Raw genomic sequence first — 24,731 nt, forward strand, 5'->3', positions numbered from 1 at the left:
CCGCCGGGCTCCGGTCACACTGACAGACACCAGGGGGCACAGCAGACGACACGAGGGGGTCAGTGGTGACTGACGGGGACCAGCGGTGCCGGAGCAGCCCAGAGGAGGAGGGGCAGGTTCCAGGCAGGGAGAGGGGACCTGAAGGAGGGGAGTGCATTCCAGAAATAAAAAGAGGTGCAGGAAGAAAGCACAGAGTGTGTTCTAGAGAGAGCGAGGATTGAATTCTGACCGATAGGAAGGGTCAGTGAGGAGAGAGGCGTCGGGATCCCGAGGATCCCCAACTCCTAGGAAATGAGGATTTTCATCTTCAGGCAGTGGGAGTCTGAGGATTTGGAGGCAGAGGAGTAGAATGGTGCCATCGGAGTTCGGAGAAGCTCTTGGAGCACGTAGGTAACACGGGTTCCACGGGGTGCAGGGCCAGAGACGAGAACATTGCCGTGGTCTGGAGGGGAAACAGTGCAGGGGAGAGGCCAGCGTGCAGTCAGGTGAGGGCAGCGGGAGGCAGGAGAGGCCACGGGTGCCTACGTCGGGCTTCGGAGAGGGGCCAGGGAGGGGCTGGCAAGGAGGCTCCTGGGCCAGAGGCTGAGGGGGCAGCAGCAGGCCAGGGGTGGGCTGGACGGCGTTGCTGGTGGGGCCCTGGGTCTGTGTGTGCTTACCGCCCTTCCATCTGCCCCGCACATCATCCCTACTGCGCACAGAGCCCTCGCTCCTGTGTTGGGCAGAGGTCAGGACCAGAGCCGCGAGGCCGGCAGAGCAGCAGCAGGGGGCTCGGACGTGGGACTCGATCTTACCCAGGGGTGGGACAGGAGAGTGGAGGTTTCGAGGTCACCGTGGAAGAGATGGCAGGAGAGGGGGTGGGGAGGCAGCGTCCTGGGGACCGTCCACCCTAGGGTCCAAGGGAGCAAGAACCTGAGGGCGCCCCTGAAGTCAGGAGGGGAGAATGAGGAAGCCCCCCGTGGGCAGGGCTGAGCTGCACAGAGGGCAGAGTGGGGAGAACGCAGAGAGCGAGACCGTGGTGTTCGCGGAAGCGCAGGCTCAGGACAGCGGTGAGGGCAGAGCGACTGCAGGGGATGGGGCGTCAGGAGCGGGCGCAGCGAGGGCAGGCCCGCTGCCACATTTACCTTGAACTGCAAGGCCCTGGAGTGCCTTTACTTGGAGTTGTTATTATTTTTAATTTTCAGGATAGCCCTGTGAAGTAGGCATGGCTGTTACTAACATTCCTTTATTACAGAGAAAGAAACTGAGGCTCAGAAGGGTTAAGTGATGCCCTAGATAGAGTTGGGGCAGTGGGACATGACAGAGCTGGGACTGGAAGAGACACTGCCCCAAGTGGCTTTTGTGCTGGGCTGGTCTGTCACGGTGCTTGACGCGTGCCTGCTGGGGATGGGCCCCGCCCAGGTGAGCCCTCAGCCGTCCCGGCTCCTCCCTGCTCAGCAGTATGACCAACCTGTTGTCCAGAAGACCCAGCTGGCCGTCTGGCCAGGGAGGGAGGGGAGCTGTCACAGGCCCTGGTCCAGCCAGGGTCATTGGTTCCGTACAACAAAAACCAGTCTGAGAAAAAGTGCAGGAGCTAAGCGAAGCTGGGTGGCTTGTCCTGGGCCCTCGGGGCAGGGGATATGGGCTGCCACTGCCGCTGCTGCCTCGGCTCTGCGCAGGCCCTGGCACAGGATGGTGCGCCCACCGTGCACAGAGTGGCCTCCTCACCCCCTTGCTTCCTTTCCTCACTTGCTCCAGTTCAGACTCAGGTGGAAGCACTCGTTTTGCTGCTTCGGGGTCACCTCCCACTCTGCCACTGACGGAGAACGGGGCATGGCAGTCTCTGGCTCCCCCTCTTCTGATGCAGTAGTCACCAGAAAAATGGCTCAGAGTCTGGGAGTCCAGAAAAGTAGTAAATTCCTGGCACATGTCCCCTTTTTCCCACCCCTTGTGCTGTTTCCATGATGCCGTGTGTCACTAGAGACGCTCACTGTGAAAGCTGTCCCGTCAGTGAACCTTGAGTCGGTGCGACAGGCCGCGAGCCTGGCTTCAGGTGCACAGGCGTGCATGGGCACCCCACGGTCTGATGGGAGGGGGAAGTCACTGGACACACTGGGGTGCTTGCCAGCGGTGAGGGCTGGGGCTGGCGTCCGGTGGGGGATAGGGATCAGCCAGGGGACGGGAAGAGCATTCCTGGGGGAGGAACAGCAGCACAGCGGATGGAGACGGGCGGGGCCGGGTCAGTCGGGATGCATCTCACCCCGCGAGCAGAGGAGGGCCATGCGTCTTTTAATAGGTAAGTGAAAAGGAGCCACTTCTTAGATAGTCGTGGTGATTGTAGGGAGAAAAGAGACAAAAGGCAGGGAGACTGGATTTAAGAGATACTTGGGCATAATCAGTAGGACTTGGGAACCAGCTTAATGTGAGGGATGAAGAGAAAAGACTAGAATGCCACCAGATTTCTAGATTGGCCACTGGGTAACATTAGTAAGTGCAGGGGAAAGGGCAGTAAGTTTAGATTTGGACTTAGCCCGCCTGATGTGCCGGGACATTCCGGTGCAGGCGTCTGGTGGCATGTGGCGGTAGGCAAAGCCTTGAGCCCTGGGCCAGTTCTCCTGATGAGCGGAAGTGAGGCAGGAGAGCCCAGTGCTAAGGACGGACCCCAGCGAAAACACGTGGGGGTGGGCGGGGCAGCAGGGTGCGGGATTCGTTTGTTCATCCGGATCCCAGCCTCCAGCTCCCATGCACCTGGCAGTGTGGGTGTCTCCACTTGGGAGAAGCTGCACCCTGTGCGGGGGGAGGTGGGCGGGACGGCCTCGCCTAGCAGGGTGCCCTCCAGCTCAGGTGGTATGCGGGCGGCCTCAGCACACGTTACAGGCATCCCCGTGTGTTGGCCTCGTGGGCCCCGGGCTTTGAGGGCCCCTCTGCGCGCGGAGGGAAGCTCTCGGAGGAGGAAGCAGCCGCAGAGCACAAGAGGGAGTGAGACTGGCGCGTGGCGGCTCACTGGGCGGTGGGGAGGCGGCGGAGACCTCCCTCGAGAGAGGGTGGGGCCAGGGCAGGGCAGCGCTCCGCAGCGGCCTGACCCGCTGAGTGGCCGGGAGGGTTCCCTGAAGGTCAGCTGTGCTCCCCGCAGAGTGGCACTTGGGCGGGTCATGTGCGACAGCGGGTTCTCGGCTTCCTCACACCCCAAACGGAGCGCGCCCTGCCAGGCCCCGGCATTGACACTGGCTGTCTGCACAGGGCGCCACACAGCGACTGTCCTCGCGGCCTCCGGGGCTCCCTGGGTCACTCGGCAGGCCAAGCAAAGGTGGCTAATTTCTCTCCACTACAAAGGTGGGGTGATGCAGAAGGGTCACATTTTGTGGAAGAGCAGGCCCAGGAAATGAGGCTGAGGGTGGTGCTGAGCCCAAGCCCTGGTCATGGAGGTGGTTTAGCCTTCTTTCCACCGACTCCCTCAGATCCCTCAGGCACCCCCCAGGTCTGCGGGCCTGTGCTCGCTGCCCCTTCAGGGGCTCATGGTCTGGTTGACATTCATGCCCCGGTGCCCCTGAGTCCAGCTCCCGAGGGCTGGGCCTCCAGCAGGTGAGTTTGTTTAGGAATCGTCTGCAAGGTGCTGTAGGGACTGCGCGGAGCAGTGATCTCAGCAGGGCCCTTGGGAGCAGGAAGCCGTGGTGTCTACGTGGAGATAAAGTTACAGAGCAGCTCATGGCCACTTCGTCCTCGGTACACGCGCTGCTTCCTGCTCCTCTGCAGCCCCACTCGGCTCCGTCCACGCAGGCGGTTCTTCCCCTGGACAGGCCTCCCTCCTCCTCTCAGCTCCATTGCAGCGTGCACCCCCGCCCTGCCCGCTCCCAGAGGAGGGTCTGCCAGGTTCTCAGGGCTCCTTCTGAACTTAAACTTACTACCGTAATTCTTGGTTCCCCCGCCTCCATCCCCCCTAGACCACCTCTGAGGACGTGGACCATACCTTATGCACCTTCACATCCCGAGGCCTGGCTTAGGGCCTGACACGTGGTGGGTGCCCAGTAAATGTTTGTTGAGTGAATACAAGGGAGACGAGTAAAGGAAAACTAGTAAGTCACAGCCCGTCCTTACCAGGTGGCTGTGTGGGCATTAATCTCCATGAAGCTCAGTGAAGGAGACACTCTCGGGCCTGCGTGTTGAGAGGAGGCGGTGTGGTTTGAAGGCGTGAGCGTCTGGAGGGCTCAGTGTCGAATGTCAGAGGCAGAGGCAGCAGATGTCAAGGCTGTTCCTGAGACGCGCGGGGAGTGGCTGTACTGACATCACCCACGTGTGGGCAAGACGGAGACTGGGGGCAAGTGGAAGGCAGGCTGTGGCCAGGAGGCCGGGACTCTTGACTGCCAGCGGTTGCCCTTTACCTCTGAGGTGCGGAGGGGTTTTGAGCACCGGGTAATCTCAGTGGCACTTCCATTTGTGCACAGAAACATGCAGGTGTCTGGAGAAGCGGACGTGTCTGTTGAACAGCTGTAACACGCTAGGCGGTGACGGGCACCTAGAAAGAGAAAGGGAGATGGTTTCTGCCCGCATGTCATTCACGGCTGGTGAGCAGACAGACAGGAAAGCGGGTGGTCACTGGCCGTGCTGGGGTGGGGTGTGGAGGCCTCGGGGGAACACTCCCGTAGCTTACGGCACCTGGACCACCTCTTACCTGCACCTTCCAAGGACCGAGCGCTAACCAGGTGAGGAAGGCCGCCTGGGAGACGTAAATTCCCAAGTGGAGGTAAGCAGCCTGTACGGAGGCATAAAGGCCGGGAGTAAACTAGGGCCTCACAGTGCGTGACGGCTGGAGGGGGGCGTCTGCATATCATGGGACTCCGGGTGCCACACGGGCAAGTTCATATCCTGGAAGCGACGATGAGCCTTAGAAATGTTTTAACTGGGAGCATGATCTGGTCAGAGACTGTTTTAGAAGGAGCACTTGCCTGCCTGCAGAGGCCGGGGGCGGCGGGCCCGCGAGGGAGGCTGCCACGATCCGGCGGAGGAAGGCCAAGCGTCTGAGTGGGGCTGGATTAAAGAGGTGTCAGGGAGCCTGCAGGCTGAGCTGACCAGTCGCTGGTGGGGAGGGCAGGAGGGAAGAATCATGGACGACTTGTCTCCAACTTACGCAAAAACATAGATGCTGTTCCGTGAGCTGGACAGAGTGGATTCGGGAGAAGGTAGTTCATTTGCAGTGTCCGAGTGGTATTCAGGCAGAGGGGACCAGGGCGGGCTAAGACGTGAGTCTGGGGCCCAGGAGAGAGGCCTGGGGTAAGACAGACACAGGCGGCGGCTGAAGCTGTAGGGAGGGACGAGATCGGGAGGCCGCGCGGTCTGGGAGGAAGGGCGAGGCCAGACCCTCTGGGGACCCGAGAGGAGCTGAGGAAGAGGACCAGGGGAGGACAGGAGGGAGACGGGCGTGTGGCTGGTGCAAACCCGGAGCTTCCAGTACAGCCCTCCAGGGGAGGTAAGACCGAATCGTGTCCTGATGCGGGAACGAGGATGTCACCCGTGAGCCTGACAGTTTGCTGTCGGCGCCCAAGGCACAGAGAACGCAGCAAATAGCAAACGAAGAGCTTGGTGGCGGGGAGGGGGCTGGAGGCCTGTGCTGGAATCCTGTCTGTGAGCAGGGACTCCGGGTGAGACGGAGAAAGCCCCGCAGCTGGGAGCCCTGAGCTGGAGCGCCAGCTCCGGTTCGCTCGTCGGCAGGGCAGCTCGCAGCTGGCGAGGCTCAGCACCACGGGCGACACCCAGCGGGGGCACGGAGGGGGCAGGAAGGACGGTCGGCTCTGCCGGGCCACCCACGGGCACGGGGCCAGGGGGAGAGAGGAGGCCGAGGGCCCAGAGGAGCCAGCCGACGGGAACGGGGGTCATCAGTGGGGAAGGTAGACCGTGGTTGGGAATATGCCCGTGACCAGTGTTCCCTGTACTGCCCTCGAAGGGAGACATGCTCTTTCCTGGGACGTTCAGAGCTTGTGTTGTAGAAAAAATACATATAAGATTTTTATTTCCTTTGGGCCAGGGTGGATGGGGGTCAAAAATTTCCCACCATTTTACCCAATTATATAGACGTGTAATAGGAGAAATTCTTCTGAGTTCATTTCTGCTAGTTTTTAACTTTGTCTTTAGACCCTGAATTTGCATAATCTGGAAACTGAAGCACGTGTTTGTGGTCACACCACAGGGACGTTTTGATAAAAGCAGCCCCCTTAAGGTCCCTTCCTAGTCTTCATCTCTGTGCACTGCATTGGTTTTTGTGGCATCTTAAATGGTGTCCTAAATACTTAAAAAAATTTTAGATTGGTAATTGTCCTAGTATGTTGTTAAAATCCTGTGAAGAGATGATTTATGATTTAATTGTTTCCACAGATACTCAGTCAGGCAAACACAAAGACAGGCGAAAGAGCTCGCTAGACGTCAGGACTATGGCCTCGCGCGCGAGTGAAGGTAGGTGGTGGCGGCAGGAGGAGACGGCGGCCCGGCCCGACGCGTGAAGGGCTGGCGCCTCCTGCCCGGCCTTGCCCAGTCCGGGAGGGGGAAGGGGCCCCGGCGACCTGTGTCCGTCCCCTCCCCCTGCCCGGGACTCCTGCCCAGTCGGTGCCATCCTGAGCCTTCTGATGGAGTCAGGGGCTGAGTGAACAGGCGCGTTCTGCCGTCTGCTCTGTAGCTGGTTCCCTGACCCGCTGCAGCAGACATGGGTTATCTGCTGTGACTGTGTGTGGTGCACGTGAAATCCTTGGCATTTTATTGCATCCCAGGTCGTGGTTTGCCATGGAAGCTTCTCTTTTGATGGGGGGGTGAGCCACGTTTGGGGATGTGAAAGACGTATTAAGCAAATATTGTTTACTCCTAATTGGAATATGATTTTTTAAGATTATATAGATACAGGGCCTGAATGATCTAGTAGTTTAAAAAATATAATGAAAATTATTTATGGATAGTGTGGAGGCAAATATTAACTGCTAGCGTGTACTCTCTTTGACCCGGAGTTGAACTGGGAAGCATATGGAACTGGTTGTTACTAAATAAAAAGCCAAAACCTTCCAGGGCAGTGCACCTCAGGTTCCCTCGGGGGTGCCGGCGCCTGCTCCCGCTCCCTCTCAAGTTGGTTGCGAGGGGTGAAAGGGTGTGGCGCCCCTTGTGCCAGGAAGACCATCCCCCCGGGTCCCGGGCCTGCGACGAGGGCTGGGTGGGATGCACCGGCAGGGCCGCAGGGTGGCGGTCCGCGGGAGAGCGTGGGATTTGGCCCCCGAGTGGCCTTGGTCCACATCCTGGTTTCATCTACTCTCTGTGCAGCCTTGGGGATAGGCGTCTCTGTGCCCATTTCTTTGTCATAAAATGGGGATAATCACGCTGTCCACAGAGGGTCATATGAGGATTCAGTGTGTGGCGCCTGGCAGGGTGGTGGCTCCCATGGACATCTTCCCAGTGGCCATCGCTGCTCCCACCCGGATCCTTTGCCGTCCTCGGGCAGAGCGGAGCAGGGTCCCGGCGCCTGCCACACTCTGATGCCCATTCATCCTTTGAATGACTGTCTGTTTCTGCATGTTCAAGAGTTAAACATTTTTCTTTTATGTTTTGGTTTTCAATTACTGTTCTTTTTAATTGAGTTATAGTTTACATATAATAACTCAAATATTAAGTGTTTAATGAGTTTTGACAATTCTACATACTCAACCAAAATAGATATAGAAATAAGACACACATACACACACCTTTTACTGCCTGGAGGCAACCAGTGTTTTCTGGCACCATAATTAATTTGGCCTCTTTTTGTGCTTCAGAGAAATGGAACCATAAGGATGCACTCTGTCTGGCTTTCACGTATTTTAAATTCATCCGTGTTGTTAGGTGGAGCAGTAACTCATTTTTTTTATTGCTCAGTGGCACTCCATGGTGTGAATATGCCACCATTTGTTCATCCTTCTGTAAATGGGCATTTGTGTTCCTCTTCCCACTTTGGGGCTGTTAATAAGGCTGATGTGCAAGTTTTCATGCAAGTCTATTTTTGTGAACATGTGTATCTGTCCTACGAATGGACTGCTGGACCCTCAGGCAGCTGCAAACAGTTGTCCAGGGGGGATGGTACCAGGTCACCCCCATCACTACCTGTGAGAGTGCCCCTGTCGGGGGATCTCCCACTCTCAGTTCTACCACTGTTTTACATTTTAGCCCTTCTGAGGGGTGTGGTTTTAGTTTTTATTTTCCTGATGACTAATGAGATTGAGCACCCCTTTCATACACTTGTTAGCCATTTGGATATCATCCTTTGTGAAGTGCTGTTCAGATATTTTGCCCATTTACATGTAATTGGGTGGTTTTTCTTTATCTTGTTGGTTTACGGAAATTATCTTCATATACTCTCAAGAATGGTCCTCTCTTGGATATATGTATTGCAAGTATATTTTCTTAGTCTGTGATTTGCCTTTTTACTCTTTGAATGGTCTTCTAATGAGCAGAAGTTCTTAATTTTGTTAAAGTTCATTTTATCAGTGTTTTCTATTATAGCAGTGCTTTTCTGTGTCTTGTTTATGAAATCTGTATCCCAAGGCCTTGACGGTGTTCTCCCATGTTTTCTTCCAGCAGCTTTATTGTTTTATCTTTCACTTTAGGTCTGTGATCCATTCCAAATTAGTTTTTGTTTGGTGAGGGTAGGAATCGAGGAGGAGCTTCCCCCCCACATGGAAACCCAGTTGGCCCACGGCTATTATTGAAAAAACATCTTTTGCATTAGCACCATTGTTGCAAATCAGGTCACTACAAATACACGGTCTGTTTCTGGACTCTTCTTCATTGTTCTGTTAGTGTGTGCTTGCACCGTACCACCACTGCTTACCACAGCCTATCGTAAATCTTTGTATCTGGTAGTTTAAAGTTCTTCAAGATTATCTTGTCTATTCTAGGTCCTTTGCATTTCCATACAACATTTAGAATCAGTATGTTAATTTATACACACACAAAGCCTCTGGGATTTTATGTGGGAGTGTGTGGAATCTATAAATCGATTTAGGAAAAGTTGAATTCTCAATAATACTAAGTCTTTTAAACCATGATACGCTCTGTGTCTCTAGGTCTTTATTTTCTCTCATCAGTGTTTTATATTTTCAATGTGTATATATTACACATCTTTCATTAGATTTATTCCTAAATATTGATGGCTTTTGATGCTCTCATAATGGTGTTTTTTAATTTCAATTTCCAAGTGTCTGTTGCTAGTATATAGTACAGTTGACTTTTGTGTGTTGACCTTGTGCCCAGTGGCCTTGATAAACTTACTTGTTGTGTGAGTGCTGTTTGGATTCTTCTGGACTTTCTGTGTACACAGTCAGGACAGTCTTCATACCCTCTCTTAAAAATTTTTTTATTGTAGTTGACAATATTAGTTTCCAGTGTACAAGACAGTGATTCAACAGTTATATACATTATATAATGCTCACCTCAAAAAATATGACTATCTGTCACCATGCCAGGTTATTACCATATTGTTGACTATAATCCCTATGCTGTACTTTTTTGTCCCTGTGACTTACATATTTTATAATTGTTAGTTTGTACTTCTTTATCCCCTTCACTTTCCTTATTGCATTTGCTGTTTGGTTTTTGCAAGCATGTCACTTTCATTATATTCTTAGATGAAAACAAGTCCTTTTTTATAGTGACAAAATAGTGGTTTTTACTTCTGGTTTAACGGCTTTGTTGGTTAATTGGAAGTTGGCGACCATATACTGGTCACCAAATTAGAGTTAAAAGAGTTTTCTTGATCCCTGACATTTAAAGCATTTGAGAGCCCCCGAGTGGATTAATCTTGGGCCTCAATTTGGTAAAATGAGGCTGACTGACCATCAGGCTGTGGAACAGTCTGTGTTCCTTTAAAGTCCATGGTAAACAAACAGCATTTGGCTGCAGTGGGGTTTTTGGGGAGACCCACAGAACCCTGTGAGCATCCTGCCTGTACCCTGCACCACCCGGCCTGCCCGCCACACCAAAGGAACCGTGTCTAGACAGGAAGACCAAAAATTAACAAACGTTAGAGCCTGAGATTTGCTGCCTGCCCAAGTGAGGGTTTACCTGTCAGCCAGGCTCGGTGTGACACTCAGGAAAGGCTGAGCCCGAAATTCATGCGTGGCAGGTAACGGCGAGTTGTGTCCTTCGCTCCTGCCCCACGTGAACAGAGAGCCTGGGTGGCACTGTCCCCCAGAACGGTTTTACTCCTGGAGAGAGGCAAGCAGCGTAACTGGAAAGCCTTATTGTCAGAAACACGGAAAGACGCTGATATTTGGCCTTGACTTGCTTAGTTGGGTCCTGTTCTCTCTCTGGCATGTGGTGTCAGGAGCTCGTCCACAGGCACGTGCCTCCTGGTGCCTAGAACTGAAGGCAGCCCAGCAGCACGTTCTGGTCCTGCCCCTTCGTCATGGGGCTGGCGCACTGCGGCCGGGGCGGGGGCACGGAGGGAGGCCTCAGGGCCCGGGGCTGGCGAGGCGGGTGCCCGCAGCCGTGCAAATCCTGATTTTTGCACCATGTGGTCTTGCTGCAGCTGCCAGCCAGAGGCGACCCTCTTCCGCGGCCCGGGTACATTCCGTGACGATCGAGGCGCCCATCTCCAAGGTGAGGCAGCTTGCGGTCGGTTTGCTCGGAGCACGGAGGCCCTTTTCTTCCAGTTGATCATTTCCAATGGGAAGAAACAGGGCACCACCACATAATAATCTCTCATTGTGCGGAGCTGCCACTCTGAAGAGAGACCACGTGTGACACGAACCTCTTAACAAATCTTAACGAGCCTTGAGCTCGGTAGCCAGCCTGGCTGTGGATCACTTTCCCGTTGTTTTTAAGGTTATGAAACTCAAGTCTTTTCTTTCCACATTGCAGGTAATCAATATCATCAATGCTGCCCAGGAGAGCAGCCCCATGCCTGTGATAGAAGCCTTAGACCGTGTGCTGGAAATCCTAAGAACCACTGAATTGTACTCGCCACAGCTGGGCGCTAAGGACGACGACCCGCACGCCAGCGCCCTGGTCGAGGGCTTGATGTCGGTGCGTGTCTGACGTGGCTGCTGGCCGGAGCCTGCTCTGCCGGTTGTCTCGCTCAGAGGTGTTTTGTTTATGTGCTGGTGTACAAAGAGCCCTTTGTGTATGGGGCTCAGTCCAAGCCCAGGCGTGGCTGCCCGTTGGCCTGAGCCACCCCCCACCTGCAGCCCACCACCCCTGGGCTTCGGCTTGGGGCAGAGAAGGGAGGCGCATATGCTAGACATTCTGCTGAGCTGGTTCCCCGTTTTTGTTTAGGGCTTCTATGGGTAGTTTATTTAAATGAAACGTAATTACTTGAAAGATTTGGAAAACTGGGCAGAAAAAACCCCTGAAATCTTCCATACCAAACAGCAGAACAGGAAGACGGTGTATATTTAAAGAGACACCGGGGGTGGGGCAGTTGCCCTCGGAGGCACCCTGTATGGATTCAGCGGCTCCTTGGGAAGGAAGGGCACCTTGTCCCTGGGCCTGAGGGGTGCTGGTGCCTCTGTGGCCTGTTTTGTACAGGGTCTCACAGGGAAGGACAATTTTGTGGAAAGTGGAGCCATCCGTCACTGTCACCTCCTGCTTTCTGAAGTCACTTTATCTCCTGAAAACAAGTTTTTAGGGAGTCATCTGATGGGTAGAATGGTCCCCAGGGAAGACCCGTTCCCTGCGGCCTTGCCTGTGTGAGGCAGGGGCCCCCCCAGCCCGCAGGCAGGAGGCCATGATGATGAGGGACGGGGAGGGTCTTGTCCCCAGGGTGAGGAGTGAGAGTGGCCCCAGCGCTGGGAGGGGTCCGGAGTGGCTCTCACCCCGCATCAGCTGGGCCGGGCGGGGGTGCTTAGAGGGCAGGGAGGGATCTGGTCTTCTAGAGGAGGCCTGGTGTCCATTACGGGGAGAAGGCAGGAAGATGGTAGGAAAGGGTTGAGGGGAGTTGGCCCCAAGAAATGACGCGTCCTGAGTGCCAGCAGGACCTGGTGGGCTGGGCGCTCCTGGGTGCGGGACTGGGTCGGGTGGCTGACCACAGCGGTGACCATGGGAGCCCTGGGGGGACACTGACGCAGAGCGGGGCTTCCGGGACTGACACTCCTGGGATTTCAAGGAGAGTCGTGACTCCTTTTTCTTGTTCCCTTGATTTTTATCAGGATGGTTTACGACGATTATCTGGGAATGAATATGTTCTTTCAACAAAAAGTAAGCTTTTCCTTTTTTAATTTTTTGTATCACTTTTATTACAGTCTAGCCTAAGTGCTGAAAATAAATTTGTGAGATACAATTTTTCAGATGGTTTTTCTCATTAGTAAGAAGTTTCTTGCTGTGTCATAAAACCTGGAAGCCGAGCACCTGGCTGCCGAGGCGGGGTTGTCCCCCTGAGGAGCAGTTCGCGCCAGAACGCCTGTTCATTCTGTTCTCCCGTGTCCATTCCGCTGCAGACCTCCAGCAGGTTTCAGGCAGTATAACCACTCCCATCACCCTTCACGATGTCCCACCACGGATAGCTCGGGCCATGGAAGATGAGGAATACTGGGACTTTGATATTTTTGAACTGGAGGCTGCCACTCATAAAAGGTGAGTCCCCGTGGAGCTCAGCACTGAGTTCGATTCCAAGGGCCTGGGTGGAGAAAGCCACCAGTGTGGATTCTGCAGAGAGCCAGTCACTGAACAGGGAGGGAGGCTCAGGGGAGCAGGAGGGTAGCGGCTGCCCCTAAGCCGCCAGGGCCCAGGCCTCGTGAGGGGACCGGGGAGAAGCCAGGGGCAGAGGCTACTGGCCACGACTCCTGCAGAGATGTGGGAAGCATGATGCTGAGAAGTGACTTGACCCCTTTACATAGCAGCTGTTTTTTCTGTTAAGTACAGATACTTATTACTCCTGTAGGTATGTCAGGGTAGCAGCAGAGAGCCCCCCTCAGAGTCTAGAACTAAAAGTTAGAAATACACACACACACTTGATAAAAGCCGTCCCCAGATCTGACTCGTGACAGGCATGGAGCACGCAAAGCTCCCGTCATCCTGATGTGGGTGTGATCAGAGTGGGAGTGGGATTTCCCCTTCAGATTTGTACCCTGCTGAGAAAGAACCCTTAACCAAAGGGCTGTGGTCGGCTTGGTGCACAGGAAAGGAGTGTGCACAGGGCTGACGCCGCCAGGGCTGTCTGTGGGCTGGCAAGGCCCGGACCTGGTGGCCAGGAGGCGGTCACAGGAGAGGCCTGCCCTGCTGGGCCGTGTATGACTACCAGGGCTCACCCCAGTTGTCGGCCCCCAGGACGGCTCCCACCCTCTGCTCATGCCCACCAGGAGTCGGCCGGCTGCACTGTTTCTGTGCGCCCCACACGGGCAAGGACACTCCCATAGCAGACGCGGCTCTGGGCCCCTGACCCACGTGCTAGTGACGTTGCATCCGCGTGAATTGGGCCAAGGCTGGTCAGTTCAAGTCCCGTGCACCTGGTCACCTCTGATGCTCCCTCAGCTGAGCCACATTTCTTGACCTTCCAAGCAAAAGGCAAGAAGCTGGATCGAGGTGATTCTCAGGGAAAAGCCCGACGTGCTCAGCCACTCAGGAAGCCTCCTCACACTGTGACCCCACCTCCAGACTGGGGAGGCCATTGCATGGCCTGTGGCAGTGTCTGGCTCACATGCTGTCATCAGAACTGTTTTATTCTAGGCAGGACATCTGGCCACTGCCAGAGGGCCGGCGAACCCAAAGGAGGGGATAGGGCTCAAGGCGGTGCAAGTGCGAGGCGAGCTGGGGCGACCCGGCGTTAGTGCGACTGAGAGTGTGGGTCGGGAAGGGGAAGGGGAGCAGACCTCGCCCGGCCAGTGTGGACACCAGATAAAAGCTCTGAGGCCACAGTGGGGAGCGGTCTTCCACCAAGGCTGCCGCGGCCCCCAGAGCAGGGCAGGGGGCCAGCACCTCCTGGGCGAGCCCCTCTTGCTGCCCCGCTCACTCAGGTCCGGCTGGGGTTTGCCGGCTGCACTGAAAGTTCCTCAGGGCTCCGAACACTGCGCCTGTCTCTGCACTGTGTTAATGCCGCGGGTGTTTTCTCTCTAGGCCTCTGATCTACCTTGGTCTCAAAATGTCTGCTCGCTTCGGAATCTGTGAATTCTTAAACTGCTCTGAGACAACGCTGAGATCATGGCTGCAAATTATCGAAGCCAATTACCATTCTTCTAACCCCTACCACAATTCCACGCATTCTGCTGATGTGCTTCACGCCACTGCGTATTTCCTCTGCAAAGAGAGGATAAAGGTGAGTGGTGTTTATGCTGAATGCTGAAGGGCAAGCGCCGTGGGGCAGCCTGGCCCGGGTGCTCTGCTCCATGCCCCCACATGCCCGGGCATGTGCCTGCTCTTCTCATGCCAGAAGGCCCGCTTCCGGGCCCATCCAGTCCATTTGGACAGCTCCCGTCGTGACCTGGGGCTGTCCTGCTCAGTTGAGTCAGTGCGGTGGGGTCAGGGTGGGCACCGTGCATTCACTCAGCTCCAGGGGCTGGGGCACCTCCTGGCAGCCCTTCAGCACGGGCTCCCTTGGGGCTGGTGAGCAGCTTTAGCTCCAGCTTTGAGGTGGCAGGAGACGGGGTGGGGGACGGGCCACAGGAGAGCTTCCTGGAGGCGAGGCCCCATTCACGGAGTGTTGCTGGCTTCCCAGCCAAGCTTCCTAGGAAGGCTTTTCATGCTGTGAATTATTTCATTAAGGAAATTTTTGAAGCAGCAACTAGACTTGCACTGATGTGCCCAAGTATTTGTGTTATTTCTTCCAACATCCTTCATAAAAAGGGCAAAGAGGGTCCAAGGAACCCCGGCAGCAGAGCCATTTCACTATTAGAAGTACCTGAGAGCAGAAGGGCCAGGCCACTGGTTCTGTATCCAGGAACACAGCCTGGTGCGTAGAGGACGCAGCAGGGGGGCCGCGAGCACGCGGACACTGAGCACGGGGGATCCTCACCCCGACGGTCAGACTCCGCAGCTGGGGCTCTCGGTCGCCCTTTCCCTGCTCCCTCTGGTTTTTGTTTGTTTACTTGCTTTTAAGTCGGTAGAATAGGAGTCCAAAGCTCAAAGACAAGTGGCAGGGGAGGGATGTCTGTGTCAGTATGGGTCTTTTTGTTATATAGTCAAAAGCTAACTTAGAACAGTTGCTAACTGCATTTGAGATTCAATTTACCTCATACAGTTCATGCACTGGAAGTTGAAACTACTGAATTTCAATTTAAATAAATTTACAAGACTGATTTATTAGATATATACCTTCTTTTTGAGTGTCCAGAGAGTACAAAACTGATCTGATAATAGTACACAGTGTCTTGATAAACTTCAAAATTTCATAGGCTGTATTTTCTAACCACAACTAGAATTTAATCCCTAAAGGTCAAATAAGAAATGTCAGCCTTTACAAAGGAGAAGATACTGATAAGTAAATAGAAAACAAAGTGGGAGAGCAACATGATAATCCAAAATGGCTTTTGAAATAACCAAGAAAATTAAAGTTCCAGTCAAACTAGAAAGCAAGAAATACAGAAAACACAAATATATACATTTGTATTTGGAAAATGACAGGGATGCACCCTATACTTCTGTACTAATTCAAAAGTATTTAAATAGATGATTTCTTAAAAAAAAAAGTTTTAAATTAATGCTAGAAATAGAAAGCCAAAGAGATCAATACCATGAAAGTAAATTTTAAACTATCAATGAATTTCTTCAAAACTCTGGCTCCTGACCCAGATGGTCAATAAGTTCTTTAGCCTTTAAAGGAATTTTTCCAAGTTACATAAACTTTTTCAGAGCCTTGAAAAAGATGGAAAAAACTAGACTAACCCCCAGTCAATGTGAGTGATGCATAAAAGTCACCTCTCTCGTATTCGTGACGCTCGTTCACGCTGGTCTAAGCAGCGTCTCAGACCCAGGGCCTTTCCTGCGATGGGTCCAGGCACAGGCTGCGGGCGAGGGACTCCTGTCGGGGACATCCTTTGTTTGGGTAAGTCCTTAACTTGTGTGAGAGTGAGAATCGGATCATGCTTCCTAATAAACATACACAAAGGTAACAACTTTCTGAGTGGAAACAGGAACACTGGATTTGCTTAACAGTATGCTTTCCTTAGAAAAATATCCTTAAAGTGATACCCCACCAAAGGCTTCCTCGCTTTCAATGTCACATCCCGGGTTTTAAAAGATCTCTTGTTTCCAGCAAACTTTAGATCCAGTTGATGAGGTTGCCGCCCTCATTGCCGCCACCATTCACGACGTGGACCACCCCGGGAGGACCAACTCCTTCCTGTGCAACGCGGGAAGCGAGCTGGCCATCCTGTACAACGACACTGCCGTGCTGGAGAGCCACCACGCGGCCGTGGCCTTCCAGCTGACCACCCGGGATGACAAATGCAACATCTTCAAAAACATGGAGAGGTAAGAGCAGGCAAGTCTGGCGGTCCCTCTGTCCTTTGGTTTTAACAGCTTGACTGGGACATGATCACATGCGACACAGTTCACACCCGGCGGGAGTTCTCAGAGCTGTGCGGCTCTCACCACAGTGTTAGAACGCCCCCCCAGCCCCGGGTGACCCCTGGTCTGCTTCCCAGCCCTGTGGGCGTGCCGGCTCTGGACATGTCACACACGTGGCAGCAGGCCCCACATGTGGTCTTTTGTGACTGGCTTCTTTCACTTATACACTTAGCACGACGCTCTCAAGGTTCGGCTCCTTCGTGTCTTGACATTTCACAGCAACGAAGTGTAATGCTGATGTCTTGAGCTCAGAGCAGCTGTCATCTTACGCCTCTGCCTGGAACACTCTGCTCCCCTGTGCCCAGCAAACATCCTGTCATTGTCTCCGTTCACACGTTGCTTCCTAGGGAAGCCGCCCCTGGTCCCTCACGCTGATTACTCAGTCCCAGACTCCTTCAGAGCACTTACCACATTTGTAAATAACTTACTTTTCAGCATCTGTGTAAGGTTTGATTTGGTTCTTAAGCTCTGTAAGGCCACAGTGTCATATGTCTTCTGTTCGTCACTGTCCCTAGTACCTAGCATGGCGCCTGGTATGGGGCAGGGGCTTACATGATCAGGTGCTCTTGTTAACTGGCCCTGAAACTCTAGAGCCTGGCAAAAGGGAGTTTTGTAAAATCAGGAACCTCTTTTTGAAAAAGTCCCATATCAAACTTTCCTTAGAAATACAAATTAATAAACATTCCTCATGACAAAAACATTCAGAGATGGAGTTAAAGTAGGTCTTATTTGTAGTTGCTTGTATATGCATAGGTCATCTCTGGAAAACTACACAAGACCCTGACTGATGACGTTGGTTGTCTCCAGGGAGAGGGCTGGGGTGACTGGAGAAAGGGGCTGAATGGAGATCTCATTTCATATTCTTGGAACCTTCTGAGTTCTTAATCAAATGGTTTATGTCCTGTTTTATTCTGAGAGCTCTGTGCCTTACACTGCAGGATGACGGCAGCATGAGCGCTGCACCTGTGACGTCTTGCCCGTAAGCTTCTGATTCTAACTTCTGCTTGGGTTCCCCTTGTGAATGATGCAGGCACTAACCTTTAACGTGCGCTTTTAAAGTGTGCCCTGCGGCTGACTTGCAGTGATCTTAGAATTCTAGCCGCAGCGGACGGACGCACGTCCTGAGGCACCGGCTGTTCTCAGGAGCACCGCTCGGGATCAGCCACCTGTAGCAGCCCCCCGTTTGTCGCTGACACAGGAACGACTACCGGGCGCTGCGCCAGGGCATCATCGACATGGTCTTGGCCACAGAAATGACAAGGCACTTCGAGCATGTCAACAAATTTGTCAACAGCATCAACAAGCCTTTGGCAGCCCTGGAAGAAAATGGGGTAAGGGAGACATGGGCTGGGATGTCACGATCCATGGAAGGGGTCAATGAATTTAAGTGATTTTTTAACCAATGGAAATTAAAGTACAAACTATTAGGGGAAAAAATAGGACTCCAAAAATAGGTATGAAAGCTCTGAACGGAGGGGTCACGCTTTAGACTGACTTCCCGCCCCCTTCTCACAGTTGCCCTTCGCCTCTCCCTGGGTCGGCTGGAGCCCTTGAGGTCTGTCACCAGCCACTCCCCACATCCTGCGGCAGCAGCATCTACCTTCCGTTGTTTTATGTCACAGGAGGCTGGGGGTTGGGAAGGCCTTTGTATTTTGGTCACAAAGGTGACTTTTTTTTTTTAATTGAAGTATTGTGGATATACAGTATTATGTTGGTTTCAAATGTACAACACAGGGGTTCAGCAGTCACCCAATTATTAAATCCTCGCCCCGTCTAGTGTGGTTACTATCGGTGTAGAAAGATGTCACAGAATCACTGACTGTATTCTCCATGCTGTTCTACCATCCCCGTGACCGACTTAGATTGTGGTTGTGAATTATTGGGCCCCTTTATCCCCCTCCCCCTTCCCAGCCCCTCCCCCTCGGTCACCACGAGTCCCTTCTCGGTGTCTGTGAGTCTACTACTGTTTTGTTCCTTCTGTTTTGCTTTGTTTTTAGATTCCACAAATGAGTGAAATCATTTGTATTTGTCTTCTCCACCTGGCTTATTTCACAATACCCTCTAGATACACCCATATTGTTTTAAGTGGCAGGATTTCTTTTCTTTTTATGGCTGAATAGTATTCCATTGTGTATATGTACCACATCTTTATCCATTTATCTATTGATAGACACTTAGGTTGCTTCCATATCTTGGCTATTGTAAATAGTGCTGTGATAAACACAGGGGTGCCTATGTCTTTGAATATCAGATCTTGTTTTCTTCAGGTAAATTCCTAGGAGTGGAATTCCTGGGTCAAATGGTATTTCTGTTTTTAGTTTTTTGAGGAACCTCCATATTGCTTTCCACAATGGTTGAGCTAATTTACATTCCCACCAACAGTGTAGGAGGGCTCCGCTTTCTCCACCTCACCAACATCTGTTATTTCTTGTCTTTTGGGTTGCGGCGATTCTCACTGGTGTGAGGTGATACCTCGTTGTGGTTTTGACTTGCATTTCTCCTCCCTGATGATTAACGATGTGGCTGTTGCTATTCATATTTCTTCTTTGGAGAAATGCCTGTTAAGGTCCAAAGGTTATTTGTATTTTGGGTGTTGAGGCATATGAGTTCATTATGTATATGGATGTTAACCTCTTATCAGATGAGTCCTTTATGAATATATTCTCCCACACTGTAGGATGCCCTTTCGTTCTATTGATGGTGTCCTTTGCTTTTAATTTGATGTAGTCCCACTTGTTTATTTTTTATTTTGTTTCCCTTGCCTGAAGAGATGTGTCCAGGAAAAAACTGCTTATACTTATGTTCAAGAGATTTTTGCCTGTGTTTTCTCCTAAGAGTTTTATGGTTTTATGACTTAATTCAGGTCTTTGATCCATTTTGAGTTAGACAGTAATCCAGTTTCATTCTCTTGCATGTAGCTGTCCAGTTTTCCCAGCACCAGTTGTTGAAGAGGCTGTCATTTCCCCATTGGATAGTCACAGCTCCTTTATGATACATTAATTGACTATAGATGCGTGGGTTTATATCTGGGCTCTCCATTCTGTTCCATTGATCTATGGGTCTATTCTTGTGCCAGTACCAAACTCTTCTGATTACTGTAGCACAAAGGTGGCATTGTTGCCCCTTCTGGATTTGAGGTATGGAGTCACAACAGACGACCTGGCAAGATAACATTAAACCTGCTGAGGAAGCAAAGAAACGAACATCCATGCTAGTTCTGCTTCACTGTCCTTATGTGCGGAATGAGCAGGGTCTCCAGGCCTAGGGTTCATGGGCGTGGTACTTCATATATTCCCTGGGCCCTGATCTCACGGCTAATCTAGGGTGATAGGCACTGTTTACTCTTTCACGAGCCCTCGTCCTTTGGGCCCACAGGCACTGACCGTGGCACCAGCCCCTTCCACCATCCTCAGGGTCTTTCCCGGGCACAAGGATGACTTGCCTATTGGGCCAGGGTCACGATTCCCGGAATTCTAACTCCGCTTTACTTCGGCAGTTCACGGGGTCCCTCTCCCTGGCTTGCCAGCTCTTCACACTTGTTCCTGTTTAACCTGCTTTTGAAACCTGTTGGGAATCCTTCACCCTTCCCTGTTCTCCCGGTTTGCCCAGCTTGCCTCTGATGCAGAGGCACCCACACCGCCATCCTGCACGGGGCTAGCTGTCACCTGGACTGCTGCTCCCGGCTGACCCCACGCCACATTAAGAAACAGCATGTGCCTCACAGACTTGGTCTCTCCCGCCCAGTCTGGGCAGGTCCCTTGAAAGTCACATTTCTCATCTCTGCAGTCAGTGTTGGGGTTACTTCCAAGAGACCAAATCAATATCCAGTGGGGCAGAGCAGGAACAGAATTACACGGAAGAAAATAGTTTTCAACTGTCAGTACCGAATTGTAGTCACACTGAAAATATTAACACAGCTGAAGAGAGCAGAGTCTTGAAGCTGGTTGGCAGCGAGAGGCCCGGGGCAAGAACCGCTACGGCAGCCCAGGCTCGGTCACCACTGCACATCGTGGTGGCGGCTCTGCCCCCACCGAGCTGGACCCTCGGGCTCCGTTACCACCGTGACTGCCCGCTGAAGTCACCGGCTCCTCTGGAAGCGTGCCTGACGCCTACAGGATCGGCACTGGGATCATCTCTGGCAGCACCTGCCCCAGTACTCCCTCCTCCAGCCCAGGTCTGCTTCAGAGGGTCCATGACACCATGGATTGAAATCCGTATCTTTGTGAATCAGGCAGCAGGTGGTGTGAGGACTGGTCAGAGCCCAGGACTAAAGGCAGCATTTCAGTTCTTCCCTGACTCAGCTGGGCGGCTTTGGATGCGTCTCTCTGAGTCCCAGTGTCCTCCGTCTGTACAATGTAATTGTAAATGATGCTGCTTTTCATGCCTACCACAAAATCTTGTGAGTACAGATCACAAGAGAATGACTGCTAAGTCCTTTGTACACTGACAACTAATGCCAAAGATCACACCTGTCACAGGGCTGGGTTGTGAGAAGCAGGGAGCCGGTGGACCATAAGATATTTTTTGTGAGTGCAAAGAAATCTTTTGTTTTTTCAGATCACATTTCAAGTAAATAAAGCCCGTCTTCAAGTTCTTACCAAGGGAGAGTGGTAGAGATAAGTAGAACAGAAAGAAGATGACTGAGAAACACTTAGAGCGAGAAGACGGGGCAGGGTAGACATGCCAGTCTCCAGTGCCACCCTTTTCCCCCTTTACAAAGCGAGGGGCCAAGCTCTGTGCTCCTTTTGTGAGACCCTTGACTTGTAGATTCCGGACGGTGCCTTATTTTGCTTACAGTGGGACCACACCAGTAAGACAGGGCTTGGTACCAGGGGACCCATTTTGATTGCTTTGAATTCCATTAATGTTTTAGGAAACTGGTAAAGATCAGGAAGCCATAAACACTATGCTCAGGACTCCAGAGAACAGGACTCTGATTAAACGAATGCTGATTAAGTGTGCTGATGTGTCCAACCCCTGCCGGCCCCTGGAGCAGTGCATTGAATGGGCTGCACGCATCTCAGAAGAGTATTTCTCTCAGGTAAGATGCAGCCTTTTAGTTCCTTAAAGAGGGAAGAAAACACCATAAGAGGTAATGGACTTAAAACTGGGAAGTAGAATTCTAAATGAAGTCTGTCCTTGAAGAAAATTTCTTGTATTACAGGCTTACATGTAATGAATTCTGTTAGTTTTCCCTCATCTGAAAATGCGTTTATTTTGCTCTCATTCTTGTAGGGTATTTTCACTGGATTTGGAATCCTGGGATGATGATTTTCTCCTACTAGCACTTTAAAGATGTTATTACTGCTTCCTGCCCTTCATATTTTCTCTAGGTAGAAAAATTCTCCTGGGCAGAAAACAAAAATTAGAAAATATAATGGCTAAGATTTTTCCAAATTTAGTGAAAGAGACAGGTTCAAGGAAAGCCAGCAAATCCTGATGCATGCCATAATAGTCAAGTAGCTATAAGCCAAAGACAGAAAAATGACATCACTTAGAGCAAGGATTTCCGTCTCCTCTGACTTCATATCCAAAACTCTGAAGGCCAGAAGACACTGGAACATGTTCAAAGGGCTGTTAGGAGAAAACTGTCAACCCAGAATTCTCTGGCCAATGAAAATATCCTTCCAGAATGAAGGCAAAACAAACACACTGTCAGATAAGGAAAAGCTAACAGAATTCACCACCAGTAAGCCTGCAATGCAAGAAATGCTAAAGGAAGTTCTTACGGCTGAAAGTAAGTGATACTAGACAGGAAGGGAAAGCACCAAAAAATGGGGAAGCCAGAATGAGCGATCACCTCACACCTGTTAGAACGGCTGTCACCAAAAAGACAGTAAGTGTTGGTGAGGCTGTGGAGAAAAGGGAGCCCTCCCCCACCATTGGTGGGCTGTCAGCTGGTGCAGCCACCGTGGAAAGCAGTATGGTGGCTCCTCAAAAAATTAAAAATGGAACTACCTTACAAGCCAGCAATTCCACTGCTGGGTATTTATCTGAAGAAAATGCTAACTGACAAGGATTCATGCACCCACTGGTGTACACTGCAGCATTATTTACAGCAGCCAAGACGTGGAAGCGACCTAAGTGTCCAAAGAGAACATGGCATATACACACAACAGAATATTGTTCAGCCATAAAAAAGAATGAGCTCTTGGCATTTGTGACATTAGCTTATAGAACAGATCGGTGGCTCAAGGGTTGGGAGTGAAGGGGCTTCAAACTTCCAGTTACATGATGTTCAGCTTGGCGGCTATAGTTAATAATACTGTCTTGCATATTTGAAAGTTGCTTATGGGTGAAAAGTTCTTAGCTACAGAATTTTCTTTCTTGTGGTATGTATGGTGGCAGGTATTAAATAGACTTGTGATCATTTTGCAATATATACAGCTACTGACATACAACACTATTAGTTTCAGATATACAACATAATGAGTCAATTACATCCCAATAAAAGAAAAAAACGCTTTAAAAATGGCAAGTATCTGGGTAACTATAAAAGATTTTTTCTTAATTTCTCTAAATACATAGGACTGTTTTAAGTAAAAGTGGTAACACTGCATGGTAGGGTATATAATATACGTATCTGTGAGTATATGACGACTAAAATATAAAGGGTAAGGGAAGCAAATGTACCTACATGAATCCAGAGTTCTTATATTTTACATGAAGTGTTATAGTATTTGCTCAGTACTGAAAAGTAAATGATGTATAGATGTGTTATAATGGAATTCTAAATAAATTACACAAAGGCATCAGGAAAGGAGAAACAAAACAACAAAAATAGGAACAGAAAAAAAAAGGTAAAATGGTAGTTCTAAGTTTAATATCAATACCTACATTAAATGTCAGTGGACCAAACACTCCAGTTAAAAGAGATCAACAGAATGTATTTTTAAAGAAACAATACCAACTACCTGTAGTATACAAAAGATACACCAAGCAAATTGCAAATATAAAAACACTGGAATGGCTATATTAATAATAAAAGAGTCAGTTCCATAGCAAGACATACCCATAAATGTATATGCATGTAATAGAAGAACTTCAAAATAAATTAACGGATGCAAAGAGAGAAGTAGACAATTCTGTAATTACAGTTGAGACTTTTAACACCCTCCTTCAGTAATTGATAGAGCAATCACATTAAAATATCAGAAAATACATGGGATAATCCAAGCAACACTACCAATCATTTTATCCTAGTTAATATTTACAAAACATAACACCCCAAGTCTTCAGAATATACATTAAGGACACATGTTCACTAGCATGAATCAGATGCTAGGGACCAGAAATCAGACATGATATATTCTATGCCACAGTGTACTTCAGTAACAATAAGGTATCTAGAATAACACACTTCTAACTATTCTAGTTTCTCATTATCTGACCCATGGGTTATTTGGAATTAAATGATGAGATATCAAAATTGTGGGATGCAACTGAAAGAATTAGAGGGATTTTTATAGCCTTAATTTATTATTAGAGAAAAAGCCTTAAAGTTAATGACTTAGATTTTACCTTAAGAAACTAGAAAAAGACAAGTAGGAAAGAAATAATCAATGTAAGAGCAAAATATAAGGAAATAGAAAACAGAAAAACTAACAAAACTGGTAAATACCTAGCTAGAATAACCAAGGGGAAGAAGAGCAAGAACACAAATTATCAATATCAGGAATGAGAGGTATTGTCACAATAAATCTTGCAGGTATTAAAAGGACACCGCTAAATAAACTCCTTGAAAAGTACAATTTGCCCAACAAGATGATAAGACAAAAAAAAACCCATATTAAAGATATTCTTTATCAAAAAATTTTATTGAAATTTTCCCACACAGGAAACTCCAGCTCCAAATTGTTTCACTGATGAATTCTATCAAACATTTATGGAATAAATAATGCCAGAAAATAAAGGAGGTGGGAATACTTTCCAACTCATTTTGTGAAGCCATATTATCCTGATATCTAAACCTGACAAAGACAAGACAGGAGAAAATCACAGTCCACTGTCCTCACGAACATAGATTCAAAGACACTTCACTGAACAGTCTATAAAGATGATAATATGTCATTGCCAAATAGTTTTTCCCAAGAATGCAAGGTTGGTTTAATATCAGCAAAATCAATCATAATTCACCATACTAATTAAGGGAGAAAACCCAAATAATTATTTCAGTAGATGCAGAAAAGACATTTGACAAAATTCAACATCCATTCATCATAAAAACTCTTAGAAAACTAGGACTAGAAGAGAAC

General features: G+C 50.2%; 1 protein-coding gene across 4 annotated transcripts in view; it reads left to right on the forward strand.

Annotated features, from left to right (window-relative positions):
• PDE8A (phosphodiesterase 8A) overlaps positions 1 to 24,731 on the forward strand; it is a 124,310-nt gene that overhangs the window by 91,877 nt on the left and 7,702 nt on the right. For 3 of the 4 annotated variants that reach the window (XM_057494739.1, XM_057494738.1, XM_057494737.1), the window contains 10 exons: positions 4,419 to 4,538; positions 6,343 to 6,420; positions 10,508 to 10,578; positions 10,840 to 11,004; positions 12,126 to 12,174; positions 12,414 to 12,549; positions 14,029 to 14,227; positions 16,163 to 16,380; positions 17,675 to 17,807; positions 21,350 to 21,517. In XM_057494739.1, coding sequence (XP_057350722.1) covers positions 4,419 to 4,538; positions 6,343 to 6,420; positions 10,508 to 10,578; positions 10,840 to 11,004; positions 12,126 to 12,174; positions 12,414 to 12,549; positions 14,029 to 14,227; positions 16,163 to 16,380; positions 17,675 to 17,807; positions 21,350 to 21,517 — 1,337 coding nt within the window. The remainder of the gene's footprint in view (positions 1 to 4,418; positions 4,539 to 6,342; positions 6,421 to 10,507; positions 10,579 to 10,839; positions 11,005 to 12,125; positions 12,175 to 12,413; positions 12,550 to 14,028; positions 14,228 to 16,162; positions 16,381 to 17,674; positions 17,808 to 21,349; positions 21,518 to 24,731) is intronic. The other variant, XM_036931868.2, reaches the window with a different exon arrangement.

The sequence above is a fragment of the Manis pentadactyla genome, chromosome 18, assembly GCF_030020395.1.
Source record: "Manis pentadactyla isolate mManPen7 chromosome 18, mManPen7.hap1, whole genome shotgun sequence".
Taxonomy (NCBI): Eukaryota; Metazoa; Chordata; class Mammalia; order Pholidota; family Manidae; genus Manis; species Manis pentadactyla.